At 54.5% G+C, this 25,057-nt stretch overlaps 2 protein-coding genes across 6 annotated transcripts in view; one reads left to right on the top strand and one right to left on the bottom strand.

Moving 5' to 3' along the window:
* Window positions 1-23,650, bottom strand: part of Pcgf3 (polycomb group ring finger 3) — a 34,266-nt gene extending 10,616 nt beyond the window's left edge. Inside the window, exons 1-8 of one of the 5 annotated variants that reach the window (XM_078020785.1) lie at window positions 23,436-23,650; window positions 13,435-13,472; window positions 13,016-13,155; window positions 12,215-12,345; window positions 11,276-11,372; window positions 9,028-9,083; window positions 3,343-3,450; window positions 2,380-2,468 (exon numbers count right to left, since the gene is read on the bottom strand). In XM_078020785.1, the coding sequence (XP_077876911.1) occupies window positions 2,380-2,468; window positions 3,343-3,450; window positions 9,028-9,083; window positions 11,276-11,372; window positions 12,215-12,323 (459 nt within the window). In that variant the 5' untranslated portion in view covers window positions 12,324-12,345; window positions 13,016-13,155; window positions 13,435-13,472; window positions 23,436-23,650. Of the gene's footprint in view, window positions 1-2,379; window positions 2,469-3,342; window positions 3,451-9,027; window positions 9,084-11,275; window positions 11,373-12,214; window positions 12,346-13,015; window positions 13,156-13,434; window positions 13,473-20,866; window positions 20,958-23,435 lie in introns of those variants that run through there. The other 4 variants (XM_078020784.1, XM_078020786.1, XM_078020788.1 and 1 more) reach the window with 4 other exon arrangements.
* A 149-nt stretch (window positions 23,651-23,799) lies between these two features.
* Window positions 23,800-25,057, top strand: part of Slc49a3 (solute carrier family 49 member 3) — a 33,816-nt gene continuing 32,558 nt past the window's right edge. Inside the window, exon 1 of the mRNA XM_040292879.2 lies at window positions 23,800-24,701. The gene's annotated coding sequence lies outside the window, so the exon portion shown is untranslated. The remainder of the gene's footprint in view (window positions 24,702-25,057) is intronic.

Raw genomic sequence — 25,057 nt, 5'->3', positions numbered from 1 at the left:
GGAAAAGGAACACTGTTACACTGTTGGTGGGACAACCACTGAGGAAATCAGTGTGAAGGTTCCTCAGAAGACTTGGCATGGAACCACCATGTGACCCAGCTAGACCCTCTTTGGTATTACAGTCATCTTACTGCAGTGACACATGCACACCCGTGTTTACAGAAGCATGATTCACAGTAGCCAAACTATGGAATCAGCCTAGGTGTCCATTAGCGGATGAATGGATATAGAAAATGTGGTAAAAATACACAAAACAGTTTTATTCAGCAATAAAGAAAATGGAATCATGGCACATTCAGGAAAATGAATGGAAGTAGAGACCATCATTAAGTGACATAGCCAAACTCAGAAGGCTAAGGGTTGTGTGTTTTCTCTCATATGCCAAAGCTAGAGAAGCAAAAGGAAAACAGAAGTGGGGTAGATTTCAAGAAAATCAAGGGGCGATCAGTAGAGAAGAGGGATCAGGAGATGGAAGGTAGGGAGGGAGGGGAAAGTGCTGGGGAGTGAGACTGGCCAAATCATATTGTTATATTATGTATTGTGTGCATGTACAACTTTGTAACAAGAAATCCTATCAACATGTACAACAGTGATGCACCAGGAAAAAATGTGGGAGAAAAAAGCAAAACTTTAAAATGGGCTGGCAAGAGAGCACACAGCACAGGACATGGGGCACCCGTGGCACCTTCAGGGCAGATCCCCCACTGCAGGGCAGGCCACACAACACGCAGCAGGCAAGAGCACACAGGAGCACGAGGCCAGTGAAGGCACCTGTGGGAAGTGAGCAGAGGGCAGCAGGCTCTAAAAGTGCTGTGGTCTGCATGTGCGGTGGCCAGAGCTCCTCCCAGACATGCTGGAGCATCCACAGATGAACAGCTGGATCAGGACTGGGCTGAGCGGGCGGGGACTGCAGGCAGGGGTGTCGTGGCTAGGTGTCTCTGGGGCAGGCCCCACAACACTGCCTTTCCAGGGGCCCTGCCCCTTCCCACTGCTGCCTGGCCACCGAGAATGGAGCCACCACCATGTTCGTCGGCCAAGAGGTGCTGCCTCACCTCAGACCAGAGCCCTGGAGTCACCCAACCTAGAACCAGACCGAGCTTCTGAAACCATGAGTCCAGATCAACCTCCAAGGTGTTCTTGGGTATTTGGATCACAGTAACTAACGCCAAAATAAAACATGCATTGTCAAGCATAAGGGCACAGCAGATAGGACTTTTCAAACTAGAGTTGAGAAAACCAGTGTGTGTGTGAGTGTGTGTGTGTGTGTGAGTGTGTGTGTGAGTGTGTGTGTGTGTGTGTGTGTGTGTGTGGCGTGCACACAGCAGGGCCTGCTCTCATATACACAAGGCCACCTAAGCATGGAGCTCCAGGCACTGTGTGCTGCAGCAAAAATCAGTAGGTCAACAGTGGAAAAAACTTGAGCTGCAAAGTGTAAGTCAAATAGAGCAGAACACTAGATACAATCCTCCACCACCCATAGCACTAGGTCCAGGCGCAAGACCACATGGTCCAGGCGCAGGGCTGAGTCCCAGGGAGCAGGGGGACAGGTCTGGGAGACAAGGCCTTATTTGAGCAACCCTCTAAGCCACCTTCAGATGGTGACTGATACCCATAGACTCAGGACCAGACAGTAGCATGGGTTGGGGCCACACCACCAAGGTGACCTCTGCTCTAGGGCTTGGGCTGCAGTTAGAGCTGCCTTCATCATACCCAGGGCACCCGTAGCCCTGTCCCTGCTTCTGGCGAGGCCCACCAAGTGTCATTAAAGTGCAGGCGTGGATAAAGAAACATCAAAGGTCCCTGTGCTCTGCCCCAGCCACATTTCAGCCAAGCTGTGTTCTGCTGTGGCCAGCCCAACCCCACCTCTGCAAAGGTCCTGACCTGAGTTGGCAGGATTGTGCCCTGGGGTGTACCTGGCAGCTGGTTACTACCTCCCAGCTGCTGGGACCACAATACAGGGCAGCTGGGGACTGCCCCTCACAGCTCCTTTCTATCCAGACGTTGAGCGAGACTTTTTGGCTATGGACAGTTCCCTGCACCTACCCGTTCCCACATGCTGAGCTCATCACCCTGGAGCAAGATCAATTCTAAGCATCTGCAGGTGACTGCGTGAGGCTTTGAGAAAGCTGCCATGGGTGGGCACCAAGGCCCATGTCGCTCTCCCACATGTCCTGATTGCCTGGTCATGAGGGAGCAGCCCAGTCCCTCTCACTGCCCACAGGTGCTCCTCACAGCACAGAGCGTCTGGGAGGAGGAACCTGAGGGGACTGCCATGTTTAAGTCTGGAATGTATAATGGACAGCATATACGTGTGTCTGGTAGTACACCAAAGGGAAAAAAGAACAGCCGGCATGGCGCTGGGAGACTCGTGGGGCCCACCTGCTCGTCACTCCGGTGGTAGTCGTCATCCTCCTCCTGCTTCTCCTCTGTGGTGGCTTTGTGTGAACTGTCGTCTGCTTTGGTCTCACCTGTCACACAAAGAGAAAACACTGAGAGTTGGGGATTTCCCTCCACTGAAATCCAGAGGCCCTGAATCCCAAGCCACTGAGCAGTGGTGGGAACCCAGGGGTGCTAACTGCATTGAGAAGGCCTGATGCCATGCTCTTCTCAACCCTGAAGCACAAAGTGCCACCAACAGTCTCTCTCTGAGACTGGCCTCAAAAGCCCAGTGGAACTCAAGCCTGTGTAAAGGTCTGCCAAGACAAGGTGCCCCAGGCTGCAGGGCTCCTGAGGCTGCCCAAGGCTTGGGGACCCTGTCTGAGAGCACAGAGATAACTGAGCAGTGGGCAACAGGACCAGCGCCAGGCTCCCACAGCACCTGGCTCCAGAGCCTGCCCCAGAACCCCAACAGGGTTAGGGACAGACTCTGGCCACCTCTCTGGCCTGGGGTGACTCCTGAGAACTGGGTGGCTGGCTCTCCACATGGCGGTGGCCAGGGTCCTCCCCCTGTCTACGCATCATCAGGTATACTCAGGCTGGTCCAGAGATTTCTCAGGAACTTGTGTGGTCCACCAGAAAAATACCAGGCCTCAAAGATTTGAACAATGTTCAGTATGCAGAGACTATAAGGTGCCATCGACTTCACACCCAAACCAAATGTTATTTTGCCATTTTATGGTAAGACAGCACAGTCCAACCTTAGGAAGCTCACCTCCCTCACCTTCATCTTCCTTAGGCCCTCTGCCCTTTGACCATGACCTCCAGGCACATTCTGGTGTCTCTGGCTCTCTGACCCATGCCCGCCCAGCACCCCTAAGGGCTGCCTCATGGGTGGTGAAGCCACCTAGAGCTGCACCAGAGGCCTGATGGAGCCCAGGCATATGCAGCCATGGAGACACTCACCATTGCGGGGATCCAAGTGCTGTCTTGCGGAGCACGCCTCCCCCTTGATGTCACCCGGCACCTCCAGGCCCAGCTTGTGGTAGAACTCCCTCTGCTTCCTCATTTCCGCTATTAAAAGTTAACAGACAGCCTTCAATCTTCAATAGGAAGGGATTCAGCAAGACTGCACAGATGCCATAGAAGGAATGCAGATTTGGGTTATGAACCCTGAAGATTGCTATTGCCAAGAAAGCAGCAGGTGAGGCAAGAGCTCCTGGTCAACGCAGCACTGTGGGACCATGCAGCGGCGCACAGGAACCAGGGCAAGGCCCTACCACACAAGAACCTGGCAAGTGGAAAGGCTCTCTAGCCCTGTGACCCGACCCCCTCCGCGGCCCCACAAAGTGCTGGGGTGTAACAGAGGGAGCTTTGGTGATCCTTGGGTACCACCACTGTGCATAGACAGCTGGGCGATCTAGATGTGCTGTCTGGTGCCCATGGCCGTTTTACCACAGGCAGTGCAGGAGTGCTCGCACGGGCCGAGGGTGGGCTTGCCAGTAGGAAAAGGACCAGGGCAACCGTGCCTGGAAGCTTCTGGGTACTGACAGTGTCCACCTGGCACTGGGCCAAGAGTGCCCCCTGGTGTCAGCATCCAGCAGCAGAACAGGGCAAGAATCGAGGAAACCCTCCCCAGAGAGGAACTCCTCCTGAAGACAGGCAGAAAGTCCCTTCTATCCTTCTACCTCTGCCAGATCTGCCAGACTGCTGGCTGACGGAGGGCCTGAACACAGCTGCCAACCTGCACCCTCACTGGACAGCAGGCCAGCCTGGCACCTTTATTCCAGGGAACCATAAGTTCCCTGCTACTGAGTGACTCTTAGCTAGTGCTCCATCCATGTGACTAATGCTCAGACCTCAGGGAAGAAGCAAGAGGCTGGACACCACTCAGGACACACAGGTAGCAAGAAAATTTAAGGGAGTTGCTCGATGACGGCCCTATCAAGCGTCTCTGGGAAAACCAATTTGTGTAGCTGAAACAAAAGTCCTTTATTGATTTTTTTTACCTGCATATCTGTTTTTTCCTACAGACAACGAGCCCCAAGACCACCTGGGCAGAGTCCTGGGTATGTCCAGCCCTACACAGCTGTTCTGAAAATGCTCAAGTGTGCAGGAAGGAAGACGTATAGGCTGAGCACTGCAGGAGCCGTGGGCATTGCTAGAGGCGAGAGGCACGTGCACTCTAGCCTGAGAGCCAGCAAGGGTCAGCTCAGAATGGGGTGTCCCCCCACTGTACAAAAGCAGCCCAGACGGAGGCACGGCACCCTGTGCATGACATGGGACAGCATGGCAAGCCCACAGGACCTGGGGACATGAGGCAAGCAACTTGGGTTGGACACCTTAGCACATATTATTTCTTTACTTCTCACCCATGAGGACACAAAAGAATAAAAATAAGGGCCCCAATGCCATGTCTCTACACACTGAAACAATGGGGATTGTTTTTGGTGTCATGTGCCTAAAATACTCTATACACTTTAACAATGACATGAGAATCCTACCATTAGTCATCTATTCCCAAAGAACCAGGTAAATGCATGAGGAGATTAGAATCCAGCTATCTGCTGAGTCCTATTTGTAACGCTGGAAGATTGGAACTGCTTTAAAGCCACGGGTCCCACTGCGGGGCTGGCCCTCCAGACAATCCCCAGCAACACAGTGCCTAAGCCTTGGTGGCTGCTCCTAGAGAAGCTGAAGCACTGGCCAATCACAGCAAGGCAACCCCACGCACAAGCCGCCCTAGGATGAGCAGCCATTCACCCAGGGGAACCTGACAGCCATCCGACTGTGACAGAGGTCACATCTGCTACAAAGGAGCACACGCCACAACACACATGTGCCATGACACGCAGACTTAGACTCCATCCGCAAGATGCCCCTTAAGGAACGGAAAAGGAAGCAGCAATGTTGAGACCCACAGCCACTCCTAGGAAAGCCATCGGCCACCTGGGCCAGTCTGACAGAGGTGTCCCTGGGCCCATGGTGGGTGCCAACCTGGGGGTGGGAGGCTGAGCCCGCAGACCAGGGTAAACCCTGCTCAGCATGTGCGCCAGCCTGTTGTACATCACTCAGGGCAGGAGCTCTCCCTGGAGAGGGCAGAAGGACAGAGGGCAGAATGAAGCTCTGCACAGCCCAGTTAACAGGTGAGAAACAAATCCCCCCAAATTTTTATTGAAGAAATTCAAAATACAGTGACAGCCACCAAGGGCAGTTTTCCAGAGTGAGGACGGAGCCCCTGTGGGGCGACACTGTTCGCCTGGCATCAGGGCTCACATACATGTCCCCATGCTCATATGCCACAAGGCCTGCGTGCCTCACTTGAGGTCCCCACACAGGCTTGTGCTGTGAACCTCTCCAGTGTGTAATGAGGCAAGCTCAGAGGCCTGCTCCGTGCTGGCCTTCCACCATACCCAATGCCACGGGCGTGGTCCTCCAGCTGAGGCCGGGTGCAGACTCCTCTACCATGTGGCTGACTTCCTCTGGACTTGTGTCTAGGCCCCAGACGGTGCTGCGCCAGGAAGCACAGCTGTGGCAAGTCTGGACAACGAGGTCCTGCCTCTGTGGTGTGGACCAGCAACCCCCAAAGGCCCAGTGCTCGAGGCTTGGTCTCCACAATGGCCCTTTAGGGAGTGGTAGAGAAGAGGCCGAACCTATCAGGAGACCCTCTGAAGGGACTGATGTGGGGCCGCAGTGCTCACAGGCCTGAGGTGAGTAGCTCTGCTCTGGTCACGCTCTTGTCAGGTTGTGCCACTTCTCCAGAGGCATGAAGCAACAGGCTGATTGGCCACAGACTGGAACTTTCAAAACTGAGCCAAACCAGTGCTTTCTCTTTGTGGGCCGACTGTCTCGGCACTCTGTGAGGGCGAGGGAAAGCTGAGGGCAGGAGCGCATGCCGAGGTCCCCCCCCACACTGAGGTCCTGCACTCTGGGGTGAGTGTGGCTTTGCCCTGTGGCACCAGGATGGACAGGAAGAAACAGGTGTGAAGTGAGAGGCTTCCAAAGTCATTCAGGGTCTGATAGCACTGAGCAGAGATAACTTCAACCCTTAGATCAGAACAAAATCAAAGACCTAGATGGCTGCTGCCAAGCTGCTGAAATCTGTGTAGCCGTGTGGCTGACGTGCGTGGCAAATGTGGCTCCTGCCAGCAGACAGGCCAGTCAAGCCTCACTTCAGCCTGACTGTCGCTTCCCACTTTCACTAGGTGGTTCTGCTTGCTAAGCAGGTCTGTTCTACATGCTCTCAGGAGGGCAGTCAGTTGCTAGCCTGCTTTTCTCCTTCCCCAGCTTGGACATTCTGTGTGGCATGATGACAGAAAGCTTGACCAGCACTGGTACAGGTGTTCGAAGGCTCTCACTCTGCAGGCATGATGCTGAGATGTGCAGAGTGCTGCCTGCAGCTCAGAGCAACAAGTGCACGACCCTTGGCTTGCAGCAGGCACCAGCCTGCCACTGGACGGGAGGCAGACCAGACGCCAGGCATGGCCCCGTCACTGATGCACTATGACCCTCAAGCCATTAAGAAGGCAATGGGTCAGGTGTAGGCTGCCGGATGCCAGCACCTGTGCCAGCCAGTGCAGCAGGGCATGAGATAAAACGACATGCAGACACCATGTCCCCAGCAGCTCCATGGCCACAAGGGACCATTCAGAGCAGAGGAAGAGGTGCAGGGAGGTCTGCTGCTGAGTGTGTGAAAATCCTCCAGGCCCTAGGCATAAGGGGAGGGAAAGTAGGAAGGTGGCCTCAGGTGTGAAAGAGGCAACCTAGTTAGCTCAGAGAACAGGTCTTGCCAGGGGGAGACAGGTTTAAATACCACAGAACCAAAAAGAAATAGCTGGCAACTAAATGAATTGCGGCCTCTCAAAAGCAAAGCAAGAGGAGAACCCAGGAGCTGTCCCAGGGACACAGATGCCACACCCCATGATCCCAGGAATGACTCATGGGTACAAGGCCCTACTTATTTTTTTTTTTTTTAAAGAGAGAGTGAGAGAGGAAAGAGAGAGAGAGAATTTTTTTTTAATGTTTTTTTTTTTTTTATTGTTTAGTTCTCGGCGGACACAACATCTTTGTTGGTACGTGGTGCTGAGGATCAAAGCTGGGCCGCACGCATGCCAGGCGAGCGCGCTACCGCTTGAGCCACATCCCCAGCCCCAAGGCCCTACTTACTTGGAGACTTTGGCCTGAGAATGAGGTTTACGAACATTGGCACAACCAAGGAAGCCAGATGACCTGCAGCCTACCTCCACCAAAAAGGAAGTGAGCTGCTGCGTCAGGGTGAGACTCACCTGAGGACCACCTTGACAGAGTGAGAATACTCGAGAAGGACATCCACCCCAGAGGAAATGTGCCGGTCAGAGAAGAGTGCTTAGGGTTGCACCAGCAGGAGGGCTAAGCCCAAATGTGCGAGCCTCCTGCTTGGGACGTGAAGCTGAGAACCTGGCTCTCCAACTCGGGTCCTCCAACTTCCAAGTGGGGCCAATGGTGCCATGCTGGATGGGTTGGTGTGGTGAGGGAGATGCGGTACCCAGGAGTGAGCAGGTGCTCAGTACAGCTGGCCTCCCACACCACCACTCTCCTCCAAGCAGCAGTGCCAGAAATGGCAGTGGAGAGGCAACTGCACTGCCTACGGCCTTGGTGTGTACTCCCACCTGTGGTGAAGTCGTGGGTAGCCCCAGCACCTCCTGCCCTGGGAGCACTGGCCACCCAGGCCGCCAGGATGCCACAGGGACCCTAGCCCAGTAGGAGATATCTGCTGGCCATAGACATGACCCAGCTTCAAAAGGATCCTAATGGCAATGTACAGGTGGCAGGGTGGGCGGAGTGTTGGGAAAGAGGATGGAGGATTCCGTGTGTGTCTGTCCTGCCTGCCCTACAAACAGACCTTCAGGGAACCTGAGCAGCAGTGTGTCTTTGTCAACATCTTCCAGCCAGGAGAAGAAGGGAACAGCAGGAGCAGTACAGCATCTCCACTGCCCGCCCAGAAGCAAGGACACGGTGAACCCCTCACCTCCAGGGCCAGATAGCACCTGCTCAGGGGTAGCCAGAACAACTTGGAGCTACTGCCAATTCCACCCAACCCAGGAGGCAGGTCCTCTGCAAGTCCAGACCTGGGGGACACCCCAGGATAAGAAGTGCAGAGGCACCTCCAACTGACACTGAGGAGGCTATGGGTCAGTCCTAAGCACAAGCCCTGTGTGCATCCTGCCAGAAACAACCAGAAACAAACACAAGCCAAAAGCCAGAGCATTCACAGGATAACCAGAGATAATAGCAGGAGCAATCCCACCAGTCATGTGGGCATTGGGTTAAGCAATCCTAAAGGACAAAAGCTAATACCATGGATGAGCTGCAAGGTACAGCGGGTGGCATAGGAGCCTGGTGGAGCTGCTGGACGGGTGAGCACACAGCTCCTGGTGAGCTTGTGGAAGCAGCTCAATCACTGCTGCAAACACATTTTGAGGTCTCAGCATCTCCCTTGGGGGCGTTTTTGCCTTTTCCCGGGACTGAGACACTCCACACACCTCAGAAAGAGTAAAGGAGAATCCAGCAGGAGTCGGGAGTATGGTGCACAAGACGGTGCCACCGGGCTCTGCGAGCTCGCCCCTCAGTCAAGGGTCAAGCCCCCGACCTAGCGCAGCATGTGAGTCTTACCTTCCTGGAGGCCTGGCACCAACTTGTAAACGATGTCCTGCATGGTTCTGTCATGACTGCAGAGAGAAGAGTGGGGTGTCAGGGGACATTACTCGGTGGCTCTCACATTGTCCATGTGGTCAGCACAGGTTTTGGTGAGGTTTTCCTTTCAGTTTGCATATGAAAAAATGTGCTGCCCAAAGTTCTCAATGACCTGAACTGAGGCTGCTCAGTGAGTGTTTCAAAAAGTGATGGCAGGTCAGAAGATTACCCCAGCAATGATGCCTGTCCTGCTGGACCTGGGGCCAACTCACGGGGCAGCTCTGGGCTACCCACACTCTGCTCCTGCCCTCCTGCCTGGGGCCCCAGCTCCATGAGGTCAGGCCTAATCCACTTGGAAAATTTCTGACATTGAGCTGGAGCTGGGGCTGGGGCTTAGCAGTAGAGTGCTCGCCTAGTGCATATGAGCAGCACATAAAAATAAATAAAACAAAGGTTAAAAAAAAAAGAAACTGTTTTCTTTTTTAGGTCAAAAACAGTTACAGAATTGTTAGTTTTCAAATCAACTTTAATTTCTAAACATAATTTCCACAAAAACGAAGCCTTTATGCACCAAATTAGTGATATCTAAATAACTGACAAATTTTAAAATTTCATAAAATTCACAGAAATCCAGCCATCAAGGGCCAGGTGCAGCAGCTGTTTACAAGGATAGCGGTCTACTCCATGAGCTGAGTGGAGTGTGGAGGGCCACGCGGGCTCTCAGGCCCCCCTCGCCCACGTCCTGTGCAGGACGCTTGTGCTCAGCAGGCCTTCAGTGCACACAGTGCCACAGACACCTCCCAGCACGATTCTCTCCCACCAGATCTTGCCCACCCCAGGACACACTGGGTCATGCTGCCTGCCACCAAGCTCTACATCTGGGTCCCTCATGGCACCAGGCTTTGCCACATGCCTAGGAGTTGCAGGGACCTTTCTTCAGAGCAGGTGCTAAACAGATGGGGAAGAATGGCAAAGAGGGCTTTTGAGTGGCAGCTCCTGGAGTGAAGCCCCTTCTCTGACACAGGCTGAGAGCTGCTCTCTCTCCCTTTGTCACATGCTTCATGGCCTCTGCCAGACCCTGGAGCTCAGGTCCAGCACCTATCTGGGATGTCTGCCAGCCTGGCCCCTGTAAATCCTGAACACAAATGCTGAAGCTGAGAAGACCGTGCCACACCCAGGCTTGGTGTGGCAGTCCCTGGTCAGCCTGCCTTGCCCTGAGAGTGCAGGGTGGGCACTTGAGGAGGGTATGGGGGCAGCCATCCAGGCTGTGAGGAGGAAGGGGCTGAGGGCCCAGAGGCCAGGGACCCTCCACAGGGGAGGTTCTCCACCTAGCTCACAGCCATGAGTCCTAACCCAGAGATGAACTGGAGACGAGAAGCAGGACCCAGCCCTGTGGACCCAAGCCCAAGCCCCCAAGGCCTTGCACCTGGTCAGCTCCAGTCCCAGCCCCACCCCTACTCTCTCCACATTAGCACAATAGCTTGATTCTTCGAGGAAAGGGTATGTCCCCCAGGCAGTACCTGGAGAAGGGGCGGCCAGCATGAAGGCCCTTACATCTCCTGCCATCAGTAGTTCTTGTGGGGAAACCCCTCCCTCAGGTTTGCAAAACTGTACCCCAAGAGAGCAGACACACAGCCACTGCAATCAGCCCATAGGAGGACCTCTATAAGGCAGAACCAGAACAGCAAGGCACCAGAGGTAGATGGCACCTGGAGAAGAGAAGCCCAGACTGCCAACTGACACCCGAAGGGCCACAGGACTATGTGGGGCTGTCTGGAGGCTGGCAGGGCCTCTGAGGACTGGTACCTTCCCCTGTGTTGCCCACTGCACAAGTTTAAGCAGAACACAGACATACGCCAAGCCCTTCGACAGTTGCCTTTAGACTTTTCTTTGCTCCCACAGGTGGTATAGGGGCACTGTGTTTCCTCCAGTGGCCCCCCCAAATCTGAAACTCTACCTGGTGAGCTCCTCACCTACTGGCCCCATTCCAGGTTCAAGTTATTTCCACAGAAAGTGGGTCCCAGGCCTGACTCACACTTCAAATTGAACTTCAGCCACTCCATTAAAACTCGTGAAATCCCAGGTGGCCTGGAGATCTCTCTAGTAACCTAGGCCACTGCATGGCCTGATGTCTGGGTGCCTGTGGAGTGGCGGTGGCGGCTCCACAGGGAGGGGCAGACGCCTATGGCTGCTCAGTCCCATTCCACCTGGCGCGGTGTGCACTCACCCAATGTACTGCAGTGGGTGGCTCTGGTGGATCACTATCCTGCAGGTGGGACAGGTGTTGTTCTCCTCCAGGTACTTCACCAGGCAGCTCCTGCAGACTGTTCAAGGTGCACTCAGTGAGAAAGCAAGTCCAGAAGGGAGACACTGGTTCACACCTGCCCCCCCCCCCCATGGCAGCCAAGGAGGACATCTCTGACTCATTTGCAGGTGTGACATGCAAGAGTCACATTTTTACTCCTGAAAGAAAGCACAGCCCCTTGGGCTTTACTCAGCAGTGGGAACTGGGGTCCTGGCTGTTCCGCAGGCAAGGGCACTAGGGTGGGCTGACGCTGAGAGCTTTCCTAAGCTGGCCTGAAAGACTACAGCATTTTCTTTGTACAACACAAAATGAAAAAATTCAACAAAAATCACCTGGTTATGCCCAATGGCTTCTAATGCAATTAACTTAATAAAGTGTGTATTGAAATGGGTGTTTTCTAAAGGGAGCAGTGAAGAGTGGGAGGTCATCTGTGCAGAGCCTTTGCATAGCAAAATGCTCCTCAGCGGCCACCAGAGGTACCATCACCCTGTAGGTGACCAGTACCTGCTTTGCAAACAGAGAAACCCACACAAGCCCAGATGGTCAGAACAGGTAATCAGTCCCTGCCTCTCTGCCTGCTGAAGGAGAAAGTCACCATCCCATAGGCCCTCTGGCCACAACACAGTAGCTCTGTGTCCCATGATCCTAGGGAAGTCTCATCTCCAGGAATCCCAGGGCACTTCTTGACCTCTCCTGGAGTCCTTGCAACTTTCCTGGCCCTGCTGCCCTTGCACATGAACTAAAAGCTTTTGGTAAGACACAGCCAAGTCCCCAGGAACACATAGGAGGAGCTGCCTACCCACCCCCCTCACTGTGGTCCTTGGAACCATCTGGAAGGCGCAGAGTTGTAGGCGGACTTACACGTGTGCAGACACTCAGTCACCGTGGTCGCATCAATGAGGTACCCACTGCACAGGCGGCAGGTGATGTGGGCATTTATGTCCCAGAGCTTAATCTTCCTGGTCAACATCTTTGGCTTCTGCAAGAGAAACCTATGACAACTTCCATCTAAACTACTCCGATGTGTTTCACCTAGCCTCCAGCAAACACTGTCTCTCCAGGAATGGCAGAGCGTGCCATGGCCTGGTGGCCACAGATTAGCTGCTTGGGCCAAGTCCACTTCCTAACTGGAGGCCCATCCCTGCCTCTCAGGTGGGCATGGAGCCAGGCCAGCCCTCTCTGGTCCATGGCCTAGCCCCTGGATATGGTAGTAGGTAGAAGATGGCCCCTGACTCTAGGAATACACCACCAGCCACTGCTGTCCACCAGGGCCTGTGGTTGCCACGAAGACATCAGAGCCCCAGGGTGGGGAGGACTAGTGCCATCCTGTGGGCTTGACCCCCTCTGTGCCAGTCTGAACCAGACGCCACCCCTGACCTGCAGGCACTGCACCTGAGGCTCAGGCCCTCCTGCTTGCAGCTCCCACATGAGTCAGGAGGGGAGTGCAATTCAACCCCTCTGCACACCCAGGAGATAGCTGGTGGCTCCCACAACGTGTCCCACACAGCCCTGTGGGCTCCAGGTACACACCTACTCTCCCTAGTCACAAGTATGGCACGAGTGCTGGCGAGACCATCTGACACTGCACCCCTCCCCATTGTGCCTCACCCCCATAGTCTGAGACACCACCATCTTCACCCCCCACCCCCCGGTGGGCCTCACCTCCTCTGGACGTCTGCGTGTCCCTCCTCCCGCGTGGCATGGAGGCTTCAGGCCACCAAGCGGATGCGCCGCTCTTCCCTCCCTCTGCACTCTGGCTCACTTGGGCACCTCCCTCCTGGCTTCTGCTCTGCTTCCATCTCCTAGCACAGAAATGGCACTAGTCACGTCACTGACGCTCCTGCATACAGTCCTGCCACTGCGTTCTCAGTGGACCAAGCAAATCCTGCAGCAATGGGGACGGAGTCCACTGGTCACATTAACCCAGAGGAAGGCACTGGGCACTGAGAGTTGCTGTCGTGGACGCCACCCGGGAACTGCAGACCTGCCCATGGCCACGACTCACTGACCCAGCATGACTCTGGGAATTGCCCATTGATTCAAAGGCACAGGAGGAGGGAGGCCAGCTCAAATGCACTCACCTGAGAGGGGGGCCGGGGGTCCCGCTACATTGTGAAGCCTGAGGAGAAGCAGAGACAGGCGTCACTACAGGACACAGGGCAAGGTGCTGCCCACACAGGGGCCCACCGCCAGCAGCTCTGAGCCTTGGGTGGTTAAACATGACTGCTCATTTACTTGCTTAAAAAAAAAAAATTGAAAATCAATGATGGCGAAGAAGGGGGGTTTACTATGGAGACAGGTGAAGTATCTGCCCAGTGTGCCCAGCCCAGCCAAAGCCATGGGAAACTATGAGAGCAGAAACCTGGCTCTGGGGACACAGAATGGAGGTGGGCACTCTGTCACACTGCTTTGGACCCAAGAAGGCAGGAAGGGGGTCCATGGACTTCCCCAAGGGAGGCAGTGGATTTCAGGGTGAGCTGCGCAGGGATTCTGGAGAGGGATTGTGAAGAACAAATTTGTCATTAGATTCCTGTGATACCCATGACTTCTGCAGCATTTGCCCACACTGAGCACTGTATTCTTTCCTGGTCAGACTTCCCACCCACTAAGAGAATGTGCATGAGGAAACGTGTGGGCACCTGGCAGGTGCGAGGCTCAGGGGAATGAGGACAGTGAGCTGGGCGCTTGCAACAGTGAAGAACTAGAGCAATCCCTGCAGAGCCACATGGGCTTCCAACCACACGGCCACCAGGGACTGTGCTCTTGGACAGGGCTAGCAGTACTGGCGACTGCTGTATGTTGAGGGGAGCTCAGGAGCCCAGCCAGGCCCCCCTAGGTGCATCTCCTGAGCACTTGTTCAGGGCTCTGTTCTGACATGGGAGCAAGTGTCCCCAGAGAAAGGCTTGAGGATTGCCTGGAGCCAAACTCTGGAGAGCGCCAGGGCTCCAGGACAGAGTGAGGCATGAGTTTGAGAACAGTGCTCAGATAAGGCCTTACGTGTGCTTACACCCAACCTGCACCATGTTCTCTTTTAGGTATTCCCATAACTGCCTTTGACTAACAATCTTGAAGCTCAGTTAACTTCCCCAAGGATGGGACAGAGGAGAGTCTGTCTTCCCAGCAAACTGAGGCAGAACCAACAGGCCTGTGTGCAGTCCTTAGAAGGTGGGGGGATGAGCCAGCTTGTGTCCAGGGCTGTCCTGAACTGTCCCCGCCCAGTATGGCAGCCACTGACCACCCAAGGCTGCGAAACTCCAACGGTGGCTCATGTTACGGAGGAGATGAAGTGTTAGCACACGTAACTTTTAACAAGTCACAACCAGTGGGTCCTGAACTGGGCAGCCATACACATAAATCCCCACTGCCTATGTCTTGACAGCACCAACAACAATAAGCAAGCATAACTGGGTGGGTTACCGAGGACACGAGAAGATGAGATGAGCAGGCATACAGGTGGGCATCTGCAGAGAGCCTAGTGAGTGAGCACAGAGCCGCAAGGAAGGTGCCTGGCAACATCGGTGCTGTGCACAGCTTCAGGGTGACAGAAACCCAAATCCACATGCAACTGGCAAATTCCTCAGAAATTGACTACTTAGGAAATTCCCAGAATTTGAGACAAGTGGAGAAAACCAAAACTATTTTAGAAGCTGAGTAAGCAACTGCAAAGTTTCTTTCAAAGAAGACTCCTGCCTGGAAGTCCCCAGAGGGACCTACAGGGCAGCCAGGACACTCCGTCCTCTCAGAAAACAAGGCAGCTTGGGGCAGCTTGGGCAAAGTGCTTGCCTGGCACATACCAGACCCAGGCTTCTGTCCCTAGCACCACAAGAAACGCAAAGACAGCTCTTCCAACTCAGTTTGCGGACCAGTGATGCACACATCAAACCCTGCCGAGGTCAGAGCAGAGGGAAAAGGACAGACGCATCACCCAACAGGACTAGCTGCCTCAGCCACTGCTCTCCACCAGGCAGAGGCTGCCCTGCACTATAGGGAGAACACCTCCTTAGAAGAGAGGCCACATAGTCTACAACAGACACACAAACCACTCGACAAAATTCAACACCTGCTAGTAATTTTAAACATTCTTAAAACTTAGAAGGAAAAAACGTTCTCCAAGAGCCCTTCACTAAGAGGGAGCCACTCAGCTGTGTGTGTGAGCACGGGCAGTGCACTTGGGGAGCCCGGAGGAACTGAGGACTCCCTGGGCAGAGGCAAGCTCCACAGAGAAGGCATGTACAATGACAATCCTTGGTCCTCTGTGACATGGAATTCCAAGCAGGCAAGCCTCAAGTTAGGACTGTAAGCTGTTGGACCTTGTGTGAGTGACCTCAAGAAAAGAACAGTGTTCAGTTTACAGCAAGATGCAGACATCACCACATCACCACAGACCTGCCTGTGGATGAAGCCATGTGGGAGCAGATCCTCGTACCTGGCAAGGCCTTTCTGCCCCTGAAGAGCCTGGTGAAACAGAAAAGAGGCAGCACGTATGAGGGAGATGGCCAGCCGGACTCCCTGAGCACAACTTCACTGGATTACTGGAAGCTGTCACCCCACTGCAACAGTGACAGCAAGGCACGTACAGCAGAAGGTACACAGTGAAGCTGACCCTCTGGGTTAGCAACACCCTGCAGGACCTGTTCTTGTCCTGCCCACAGCAGCAGCAGAGCTCAGCTTGCCCTCAGCCCAGGCTCCTCAGAGTGCCATGAGGCCAGCTGGGATACAGGGCTTGCTGGGTACTTAGTGCTCCCTCCACTAAGGCTACTTCCACTTTACACTGAGTTTGTTGGGTCAGGACCTCATTTTGGGGGTCATCAGGACACCAGAACCATAACCAGGATGGGGCTCCGTGACTTCATGGGGGCCAGCAGCCCAGTGGCTCCCAGTGGAACAATTCTGTCCTTTGCCCTTCTCTAGGCACAGAAAGAGCGTCAGAAAAGGGAAACTCCAAATGAGCATGTTTAAAACACTGAGCTTCATCCGTAAACTGCAAGTGCAGATTTGACACTGGGAGATCCAGTGATAGGCCACCATGCTGGCAAGAGGAGCCCTTGGCAAGGTGTGCTAGCCAGCAGTGGAGCCTAGTATCAGCTCAGGAAGTGGAAAGGCACAGCCAGGAACCAGGTGGCCTTCCTTCTTCAAGAGCCCCCCTGCCAGCCTCTGCCCCACAGCCCCTTCCTAGGGGCTCTGGCCTCAGGCAAGCCTGCCTCAGCAGCCATCCCAGCATCCTCTGGAGGCCCTCTGAGCACCACGTTTGCCTGTTACCCTACTGCACTCCACTGTGTGCAGGGCTGCAAGGGCAAATGTGGGACTGAGGAGAAGGCAGTGATGCATTGCGAGCTCTGGGCTGGGGAGGCTGGGAAGGAATGGGCTAATGGGTTGTTGGGCATGAGGAGGTTCAGACAGGGACTCCTGTGTAGGCAGCCTATAAGCTACCCACCCTCACCTGCTTCAGGACAGGCATCACCATGGGGATGCGTCTATGGGGATGCTCATGCACTATATCATGTCTGCTCCATGAATGGAGGACAGGAGCAAGGGACTGCATGCTTCTTACAGGCAAATGAGAGCAGAGTTCCCTCTGTGGCAAGCCCGGGCCCTGGGGCTCTCTCCTGCTCACTGCACGCAGATAACTCTGCCTCTGCTTCAGCTCTATTTACACGCCCAGTTCTATTTGACCCCTGGTCATGGGGTCTTAATTTACAGTTTCTAGACATGTAGAAACTTAAATAAACTTCTAAAGCTGAAAAGTTAAACTCTACCTAAAAATCCTGGTTCTGCTCACATATTGGTGACTATGTGCCTGATGCCCAGCTGCACCTTCTGCCATCAGCAAGTCGGAAACACCCTTCAAAACCCACTCTTGATGAGATGCTGTCATGCTAAAGCATGTGACAAGAGCCTGCTCTCCTGTGGGCCCTAGAGCTTGTCCCAAGGCTCTGATGGGGACCAAGCTGGCCCCCAAACCCCAGGCCTGCACCCAACAGGGCCATGGTGGTACCAGATTGAAGGAAGGTTTCCAACAAGAAACAAAACACGTATTGATCTATCTCATCTTCCTTTTTCTTTTTTAATGGTCCTGAGGTTAGGATCCAAAGGTCTCTTCTCTACACATGAGATACACCCCAGCCCTTTTTACTTTTTGAGACAGGGCCTCGCTACGTTGCTGAGGCTGGCCTTGAGCTTGTGACCCTCCTGCCTCCGCCTCCTCAGTTACTGAGAGTACAGGTGTGCACCTGCACTGTACCTGGCAAGTACAGACCCTTTTACAAAACAGAGGAGCCAGGCAGACCTTCAGCTGCTCTGACAGGTACCTCCCCAGCCTGTCCCAGAGGCAAGGACTCTCCATTCTGAGCCTTGAGACCCACCCACACCAGTGCCATCCTGCACAACCTTGTATGGCGATGGAGGCTCCCACTGTGCTGACCATCCGGATGGCTGGGAGCGATTGGCCCTTGACCTGGGGCTGACGACATCAACACGTCAGCCCTGCCCCTACCTCTCCTGTCAATCCAGCCTCTTCCAGCACTCAGTAACCTGGGAGTCTTGCAGATTTCTCTCCCCTGGCTAACAGATGGGACACGTCCTCAGACAGCTGTCCTTTGGGAGGCTGGTGGTGGGCCCTTGGGCAGCATCTGGGACTCGGCTGGCAAGAGCGCTCTTTGCTGAATGAGAGGCACAGGCTGGGTCTAAACACAGCCATGAGGTACTGTGTGGATTGTGTTGAAACTGCATCCTCCCGGTCTAGAAATCAGTACATGCCACGAGAGTGCCTATGGGCCCAGCCTCTAGGGCACCCTGGGCTTCAGTGCTGGGACACTGGCTCCCATGTGACATCATAGGCTGATGCTACAGAGGGAATAAGTGTGTCTGACCCCTGTGCCTCTCCCCTATATAACTAGCCAGTCCTCTCATTACAGCAAATGTTAGCCAGGAGGAGAGTCAAGTCCTGAAAAAATGTCCAGCTGCGGGAGGACACTGGTCCAGAAAAACATACTATTAGAAATACTCTGTACCCAGAATGTCTCACTCCATACCCACCTAAGTGTGGTCAGGAGGGACATGACACCAACCAAGATCAACCCCCACCCTCAAAGTGGTCAGGAGGGATGGACACCAACTAAGGCACCTCCCCAGTGTACTCGGGAGGGATAGACACCAGGCAAGGCTGGGACCTCCCCAGTGTACTCAGGAGGGATGGACACCAACCAAGGCCAGAGAGGACCAATCAAGTTAAGGGAAAACATTATGGAAAAACTTCCTAAGACCACTAGGGAAAATACAAACGGCCTGGAAATGAATTATTATGTGGATGGCATGACCGCTCTCTTGGTGCCACAGTGGTATTGCAGTTGTGTGAGGGACCACTTCTGACACTCTATATTGTCTGAGTGATGTGTCATGCTGTCTGTAGCTACTCTCCAATGCTTCCATTAGCAAGCAGTCACGTATAGCAAAAGATGAAGCAAATGTAGTCCATCATAGAACCGAGTTTCTGAGCATGGGCTTCAAGGGTCCTGCTCCACCCTGTTCAGGCTAAATACCCTGAACTGCACAGCGTGTAAAAAAGAGAGATTCTCTTGTTCGTGCTGGAGGCAAGAAGTCTAGTCAGGGTGCCACAAGCTGGTGGCTACCTAAGGCTCCTTCTCCAGGGGAGCTTGTGAGGGCGGAGCCTCCCAAAGAACCACTCCCACCGCCATAAAGAGGGGTTGGGATTTCAACATGGGGATTCAGGGAACACAAACATCCAAACGATGGCAGAATTCCCTGTAGCTTTTCTTCAGGCCTTTTTTTCTTAATGAACATTTGGATAAAAGTAAAACAAACCCTTGAAATAAAAGTAAGCTTACCCTTCTTCAATTTTGCCTCCTAATGTGGGAGTACCTGTCCCCTATTCCCACAGCAGGCAAATGGGTGTAATCAGGGAGTGTCCTAGTTGATTTGGCAAACAGGGTGGTATGTACAAGACCCTCAGAACTGGGCCACAGAGGTGTCCCGCAGGAGCATCCACATGGTCACTGGATACAGGCCAAACCCTCCTAGGAACCAGAAGAGTAGCTGACAAGACTCATGGACCTCCAGACCCCCCACGAGGCCCAGGGGCCCCCTCAAGTCCTGCACGACCCCCAGGACCCATAGGCAGTGGGGCTTCGTGGCTACCTATCGACCCCTTTCTAGTGTTCACATGCTTCTTATAAATATCTACCAAATCCAGCAAATATCAAAGAATTTATCCAAAAAAGAGACAAATTAACCTGTACGTTCATTTAAATGCTAGAGTTTCTCTTCAAAACAGCAAGTTGGCCTAACCACTATGGAGGAGTCCCCACTCCTGGTGAGCTCACTCCCAGAGGTGGGGTTCTGCTTGACTCAGGGGGCGAATATTCACTCCTAGCCCTCATCCTGTCCTGAAGTCCACAGCTGTAGGAAGAAACTCAGATTAAAAAAAAAAAAAAAAAGTTTGTTCTTATTTTTAAAGGCCTCACACTTTCTAAATTTAATGATAAACTGCCCACTTGTAGAACTGAAGACTAGCTCCAAGTTTTGAAGCCCAATGAATTGTGCAGCATTTTTGTAATACGAGCAGCACACATCACAAGACACTAGAAAACTGTCCCTGAACCTCAACATTTCACAGTAAAGGAAAATTACAGCTTCAACTTAAAATCCAATATCAAATTTGATATCTGAATATCAAACAAATAAGGCTGCAAATAAATAACAATCCTGCCATTTAATAAAGAACAACAGGTAGACCCAAATGAGCCTTGCTTTATGGTCCAAACAACCCACATAGACAATTCCAGTTAATAGCGAAGAGTCCTTCCTCACCCAGCAGCCCTGGGTGGAATACCCCAAGTCTAGAGACGGCAGACGGGTGAAAGGTGGCCAGTGGACCCGTGTCCAGAGCAACCCTGAACGGGTGCCCAGGTGCAGCTCTGGGTCTAGCCCCCCCCCCCACTCCCGGGCAGGCCTTGGCCAGGGAGCCCACAGAAGACAAACATTCCACTTCAGAGATGCCACACCTCGTATACTACTTTGAAGAGGACACATAAAACAAGTGTACAAGGTCCAAAATGACAGGAGAAACTTTCTCCATGTTTAAATGGTTGAGACAAACACTTCTTACAATGTTCTTTCTTTGGACCAGATCACTGGTAGGAATACCAGTGAGACTGTGGGAAACTGAAACCCTTGCACCTGGGCAACCAAGGACCCCACGGCTCTATACCCTCATGACTCCTGAGGGCAAGCTGACACCTAGGGATCTCTCCTGTCCACGACTCATCTCTCGTCATGTGCCAGATCCCAGGCAGCACAGCCGAGCCGGAGCCCCCATTCCACCAACATGGTTCTTAACTTCTTATGGGAGCTTTTCAAGTATCACTTATGAAACCAGCTAAGTGCCATGCTCACAATGCTGCTGCAGAGTCCACCTACCTTGCACCACCCTGAGGGGCCCCTTCCCCTCAAATCTGCACAGGGCCTCACTTCTCACTTCTAACAAAAAGAACTCACCAAAGTTATGGGACACCACTTCCAAGGTAGGCTGCAAAGCCAGTGGTCTCCTTCCCCTCCCCACTCCTTCTCAGCTGCCTCTGAGAGGCCTACAGGAGGAGCTGGCCTCTCCTGCAGGCAGCATGGGAGGGGCCTGAGGTGGGTGGCCCCTAGGGGAGGTGCCCAGCCACCACCTGACTGTAGGCCTGTGGGTGCTGAGCCAGAAGACCTGGCCGGCCACCTCGCGTTCTTGACCCAGAGACTGTAGGATCATAACTGACTGTTGGCTTAGAGAACTAAGTTCCGGGGAAAACAGCTGCATGATGACATAAAATAAAACCACTCAGCACTACCACACTTTCAAAAATACAAAAAGGAAAATGTAGGCTCTGAACACTTACTCAGGTTTGCATGTCTTTTCAAAACTTCAAAAGGCAAATTAAGTTTTAACCACAGTTAAAAGAGTGTGTCAAAAGAACAAGTCAAAAGTAAGCATCAAGGACAAAGTCCCAAATGCAGTTATGTTTGGCAATGCCCGCTGGACATGCAGGGACACAATGTGGTTGACGTTCAGTGCTAGGAACCTAAGGTGGTTTTCTCCTGAGTAACCAGAACTGACTGTGGCTCAAGATGAAAAAATGGAATTGACCAGTTCAAGCATCTCTCAGGAGCCCAGAGTTTGAGACTCACACCTCACCTTCAGTTTGCAGCTGACGTACAGGTGCACCTGCCTTCTACTCTTCTCTGGCACCCACTCTTCAGTATATGCTGCCTGCTGCCCACACCAGGCAGGCTTCAGGTGCTAGGTAGAGACAAGTTCCTGCCCTTGGACTTTCCATTCTCAGAGAACACACATGGAGACTGCCCTACTCAAGTGCAGCACACTGCTGGCCCATGAATACCTCTCACAGCATAAAAGCTGTACCCACTTTTCATGGCCAGTTCCATGGAAGGTTTCAGAGAAAGAAAGACCCCCTCCCCAAGATCCAACAATGCCCTCCTCTCCTGGAGTGGAACAAGCCTCTGACTTGCTCTCCCACGCAAACTTATTGTCCAGCTTTCCTGCCCAAAGCCATCTGCCCCAGCTTGCAACCCACCCTTCCACCCATTTCTGAAGTCCCCCGGACACTGGAGACATTTCTAGACTCAGGATACACCTGTATAACCTTGAGAAGGATTAGGGGAGGGACAAGAGGGTAATCCTGGGGTCAAGACAAGGAAAGGACAGCATCGCCAAAGGAGGGGCTAAGAGCAACAGGAGGCAGCTTTCCAAGTCAGTGGCACAGAGCACCTCTGGATGAGGAATTCCCCTGAAAACCTGAGTCCCAGAGCCAGAAGGATGAGCCCCAACCTTGCCTTGCACCTGCCTCCAGGTCCCTTTCCAGGCAGTACCTGCTATAGGTCTTGGGCCTAGCCCAAGAGTTCATGATGTCAGGGTGCTCAGGATCTTGTGAAAAGAGCCTTTTGAACCTGTGGGGCTCAGGTGAGCAGGATCCCACATGCCTGCATCTGCACAGCACGGAGCCAGGTGGTGAGCTGGACAGATTTAGGACACCTCTGGATCCCACTGAAGGCTCAGCACTTCCAACCCAGACTAGATGCTCAGAGTCCCAGGCCACCCTGGGGACCTGTCTTAAAGTTTTACTTCTTATCAGGGTCCTCTATGAGAGGACTTAGAGTCTGTCCGTGTCATGAACTTTTCTCAGGTATAGACTCAGGGTCCTGCCTCATGGGGACAAGAGGCCACCTCAGGGTCCCCAAAGTGCTCACAGGACTGCACCAGGGCTGTGGACCTCTGGGGCCAGTCTGAGTGCCCCAGTCCTCCCAGTGAGCTTTTCCCAGGGAGTCCTGACCTTCCTGTGGCTTTGTTCCAGGATCCTGGCCCTCCTCTATGACCTGTCTTGAGTTAGACACTCTTCAGTTTTCTTGGCATTCTCTGGGTCCTGTCTGGTCCTGAGGTCAAGTCCTCCCCAATGATCCTTCCCAGAGTCCCAGACTGTCAGGTCCCCAGGACTGACTGTCCCTGGTGGCCCATCCTGGAATCCCAGCCCTTTTCAGTGACCTGTACTGGGGTTGAACTCTCCTGAATGGCATGGTTTGAGATCCCAAAACTCTGTGGGTCTTCCCTGGTCCCAAGGAGTGACCCTCCTGAGTGAATGGCCCTTCAGTGACTGGTAGGACTCCTGTCTGTTCAAAGGTCCTACCCCCCCTGGGTCCACCCTGGCCCAAGGTCTTCTTGGTTCAGGGTCCTGTCCTCCCCAGATCCTTCCTGGTCTGGAATCTTGCCTTCCCGGGATTCTGCCTGTTCCAGGGTCCTGTCCTCCTGGGCTCCTGCCTGGTCTGCAGTCCAGCCTGGTCCAGGGTCCTGCCCTCCATGGGTCCAGCCGTCTGGGGGGTCCTGCCCTCCCGGGTCCAACCTGGCCTGGGGTCCGGCCCTCCAGGGTCCCGGCCGCCTCCTGGCCCTCGGGATCCCGCCTCCCCGTGCCGGCCGAGCGGCGCCGGGCTCGCAGCCCTCAGCCGGACACGGGCCGAGGCCGCGGCCTGAGGAGCCGGCGCGCGGGCCCAGGCCGGGCGGGGCGGGCTCACTGACCTGCGTCTCGGGCGGCGGGCGAGCGGGCGCACGCGGGGGCTCGCCGGGAGGGGGAGGGGGCGCCGCTCCCTCCGGGTCCCCCCCAGAGGAGGAGAAAAAAGCCGTCCGGAGTTTAAAACAAAGAGGCGGAAATGCCCGAGCCGAGCCGAACGCCGGGTCGGGGGCGCCGCGCCTGGAGCATGCGCGGTGCGCGGCTCGGCTCCCACCCCGCGGCCGAGCGGGGGCGGGGCCCGGAGGGGGCGGGCCCGGGCGGAGCCTGAGGGCGCAGGCGCGTGTAGTCCGCGCTAGGCCGTAGCGGCTGGCGCGATGGGAGGGGCGGGGCCGGGGCGGGGCCACAGGGTAAGGGGCGGGGACCGTCGGGCGTGGTTGGGCGGGGCGTGGACGAAATGCACCGGGCGCGCTGCGGGTCGGCGTGCGGGCGCTGGACGCTGACCTGCTGGGGTGTGGCGCTGGGCAGCGCTCGCTGCTCTGAACGTGGCAGGTGCGCCGTACGCCGCAGACCCACAGGGCCCCTGCCTTCGGTCTCACGGACCTGAAACAGCCGGGCTGACCCCACAGCTCCTCTGCTTGTCGACCTGTGCGAGACCCACCCTAGAACCGTGAGCAGTGACCGAGAAGTTCACGCCCTCTAGAGTCTTTACTGTAGTGGGAGGGGGCTGCAAGAGGGAAAAGGAAGTGTAGTGTCTTTAGAAGACTGAGTGGCACGCTGAGTGGATTTCCGCATGGGGCTGGGGCAAGGAAAGGACTGAAGGAAAGGAGCTCCGCTGGAACCTGGGGTGGTGAGGTGCGCGGCAGGGAGCCCCGCGCATCTTGGTGTTCGGAGGGATCGCTAGAGCTCCTATCTAACTGCAGGCGTTAAGGTTAGGGCTGGGATTAGAGCGTAGGGAGCAGGAGTCAGGTGGTCTGGGGGTGTGGGAGCACACGGGGCCCGAGCTGGGCGTGGGTCAGCAGTGCCCCTGTGGGTGACTAGTAGACGTGGGCCTTGAGTCCTGTGAAGCTCCTTAGCTTGTAACACCTGGAAATGGTTGGTCAAAGGAGTGACCACTGAGGTGACTATATGAAATGGAGTCCTGGAGTTCTGGAGGAGCCCACAGGAAAGACCCAGCTGGAGCAGCCCAGGGCAGAGCCACCGCCTGTGGACGGGTCTGGCTTGTGTTAGCGCTGGGGGTGTTTGAGAATGCCCATGGGGCTTTCAGAAGCCTTGGCAGCAGTATGGATGCATCATAGTGTGAAAACTGGATCATGGCAGGTTCGAAAAGTGCAGATGTGAGTATAGACACATTTTAAGGCCTTTTGCTGTAAAGGAAAGCAACAAAATGGGGCTCTGTCCAGGGGAGGTGAGGGGCAAACAGGACTGCTTTCTTTCTGGGTGGGAACTCTGGTGGCCTTGTGGTGCTGCGGGGACAGCTGACTAGAAGGACAAATTGGCCATACTACAGAAAAGGGAAGGCTGCATAGACCTGGGCCCAGGTGTGGCAGCTGGCCTCTGAAGAGCAGGGGGCCCTTTGCTGTCGTGGGTGAAGGGTCCTGATGCAGGGGTGTGGAAGTGGGGGAGGGAGGCAGAGCCTTGATGTTGGGGGCAGTATACAGGTACAAATGAGCAGGCCAAGAGCAGTCCTGGG

The sequence above is a fragment of the Ictidomys tridecemlineatus genome, chromosome 9 (assembly GCF_052094955.1).
Source record: "Ictidomys tridecemlineatus isolate mIctTri1 chromosome 9, mIctTri1.hap1, whole genome shotgun sequence".
Classification (NCBI taxonomy): Eukaryota; Metazoa; Chordata; class Mammalia; order Rodentia; family Sciuridae; genus Ictidomys; species Ictidomys tridecemlineatus.
Note: the sequence above shows the minus strand (reverse complement) of the source record. Positions and strands in the feature narration are given on the sequence as shown.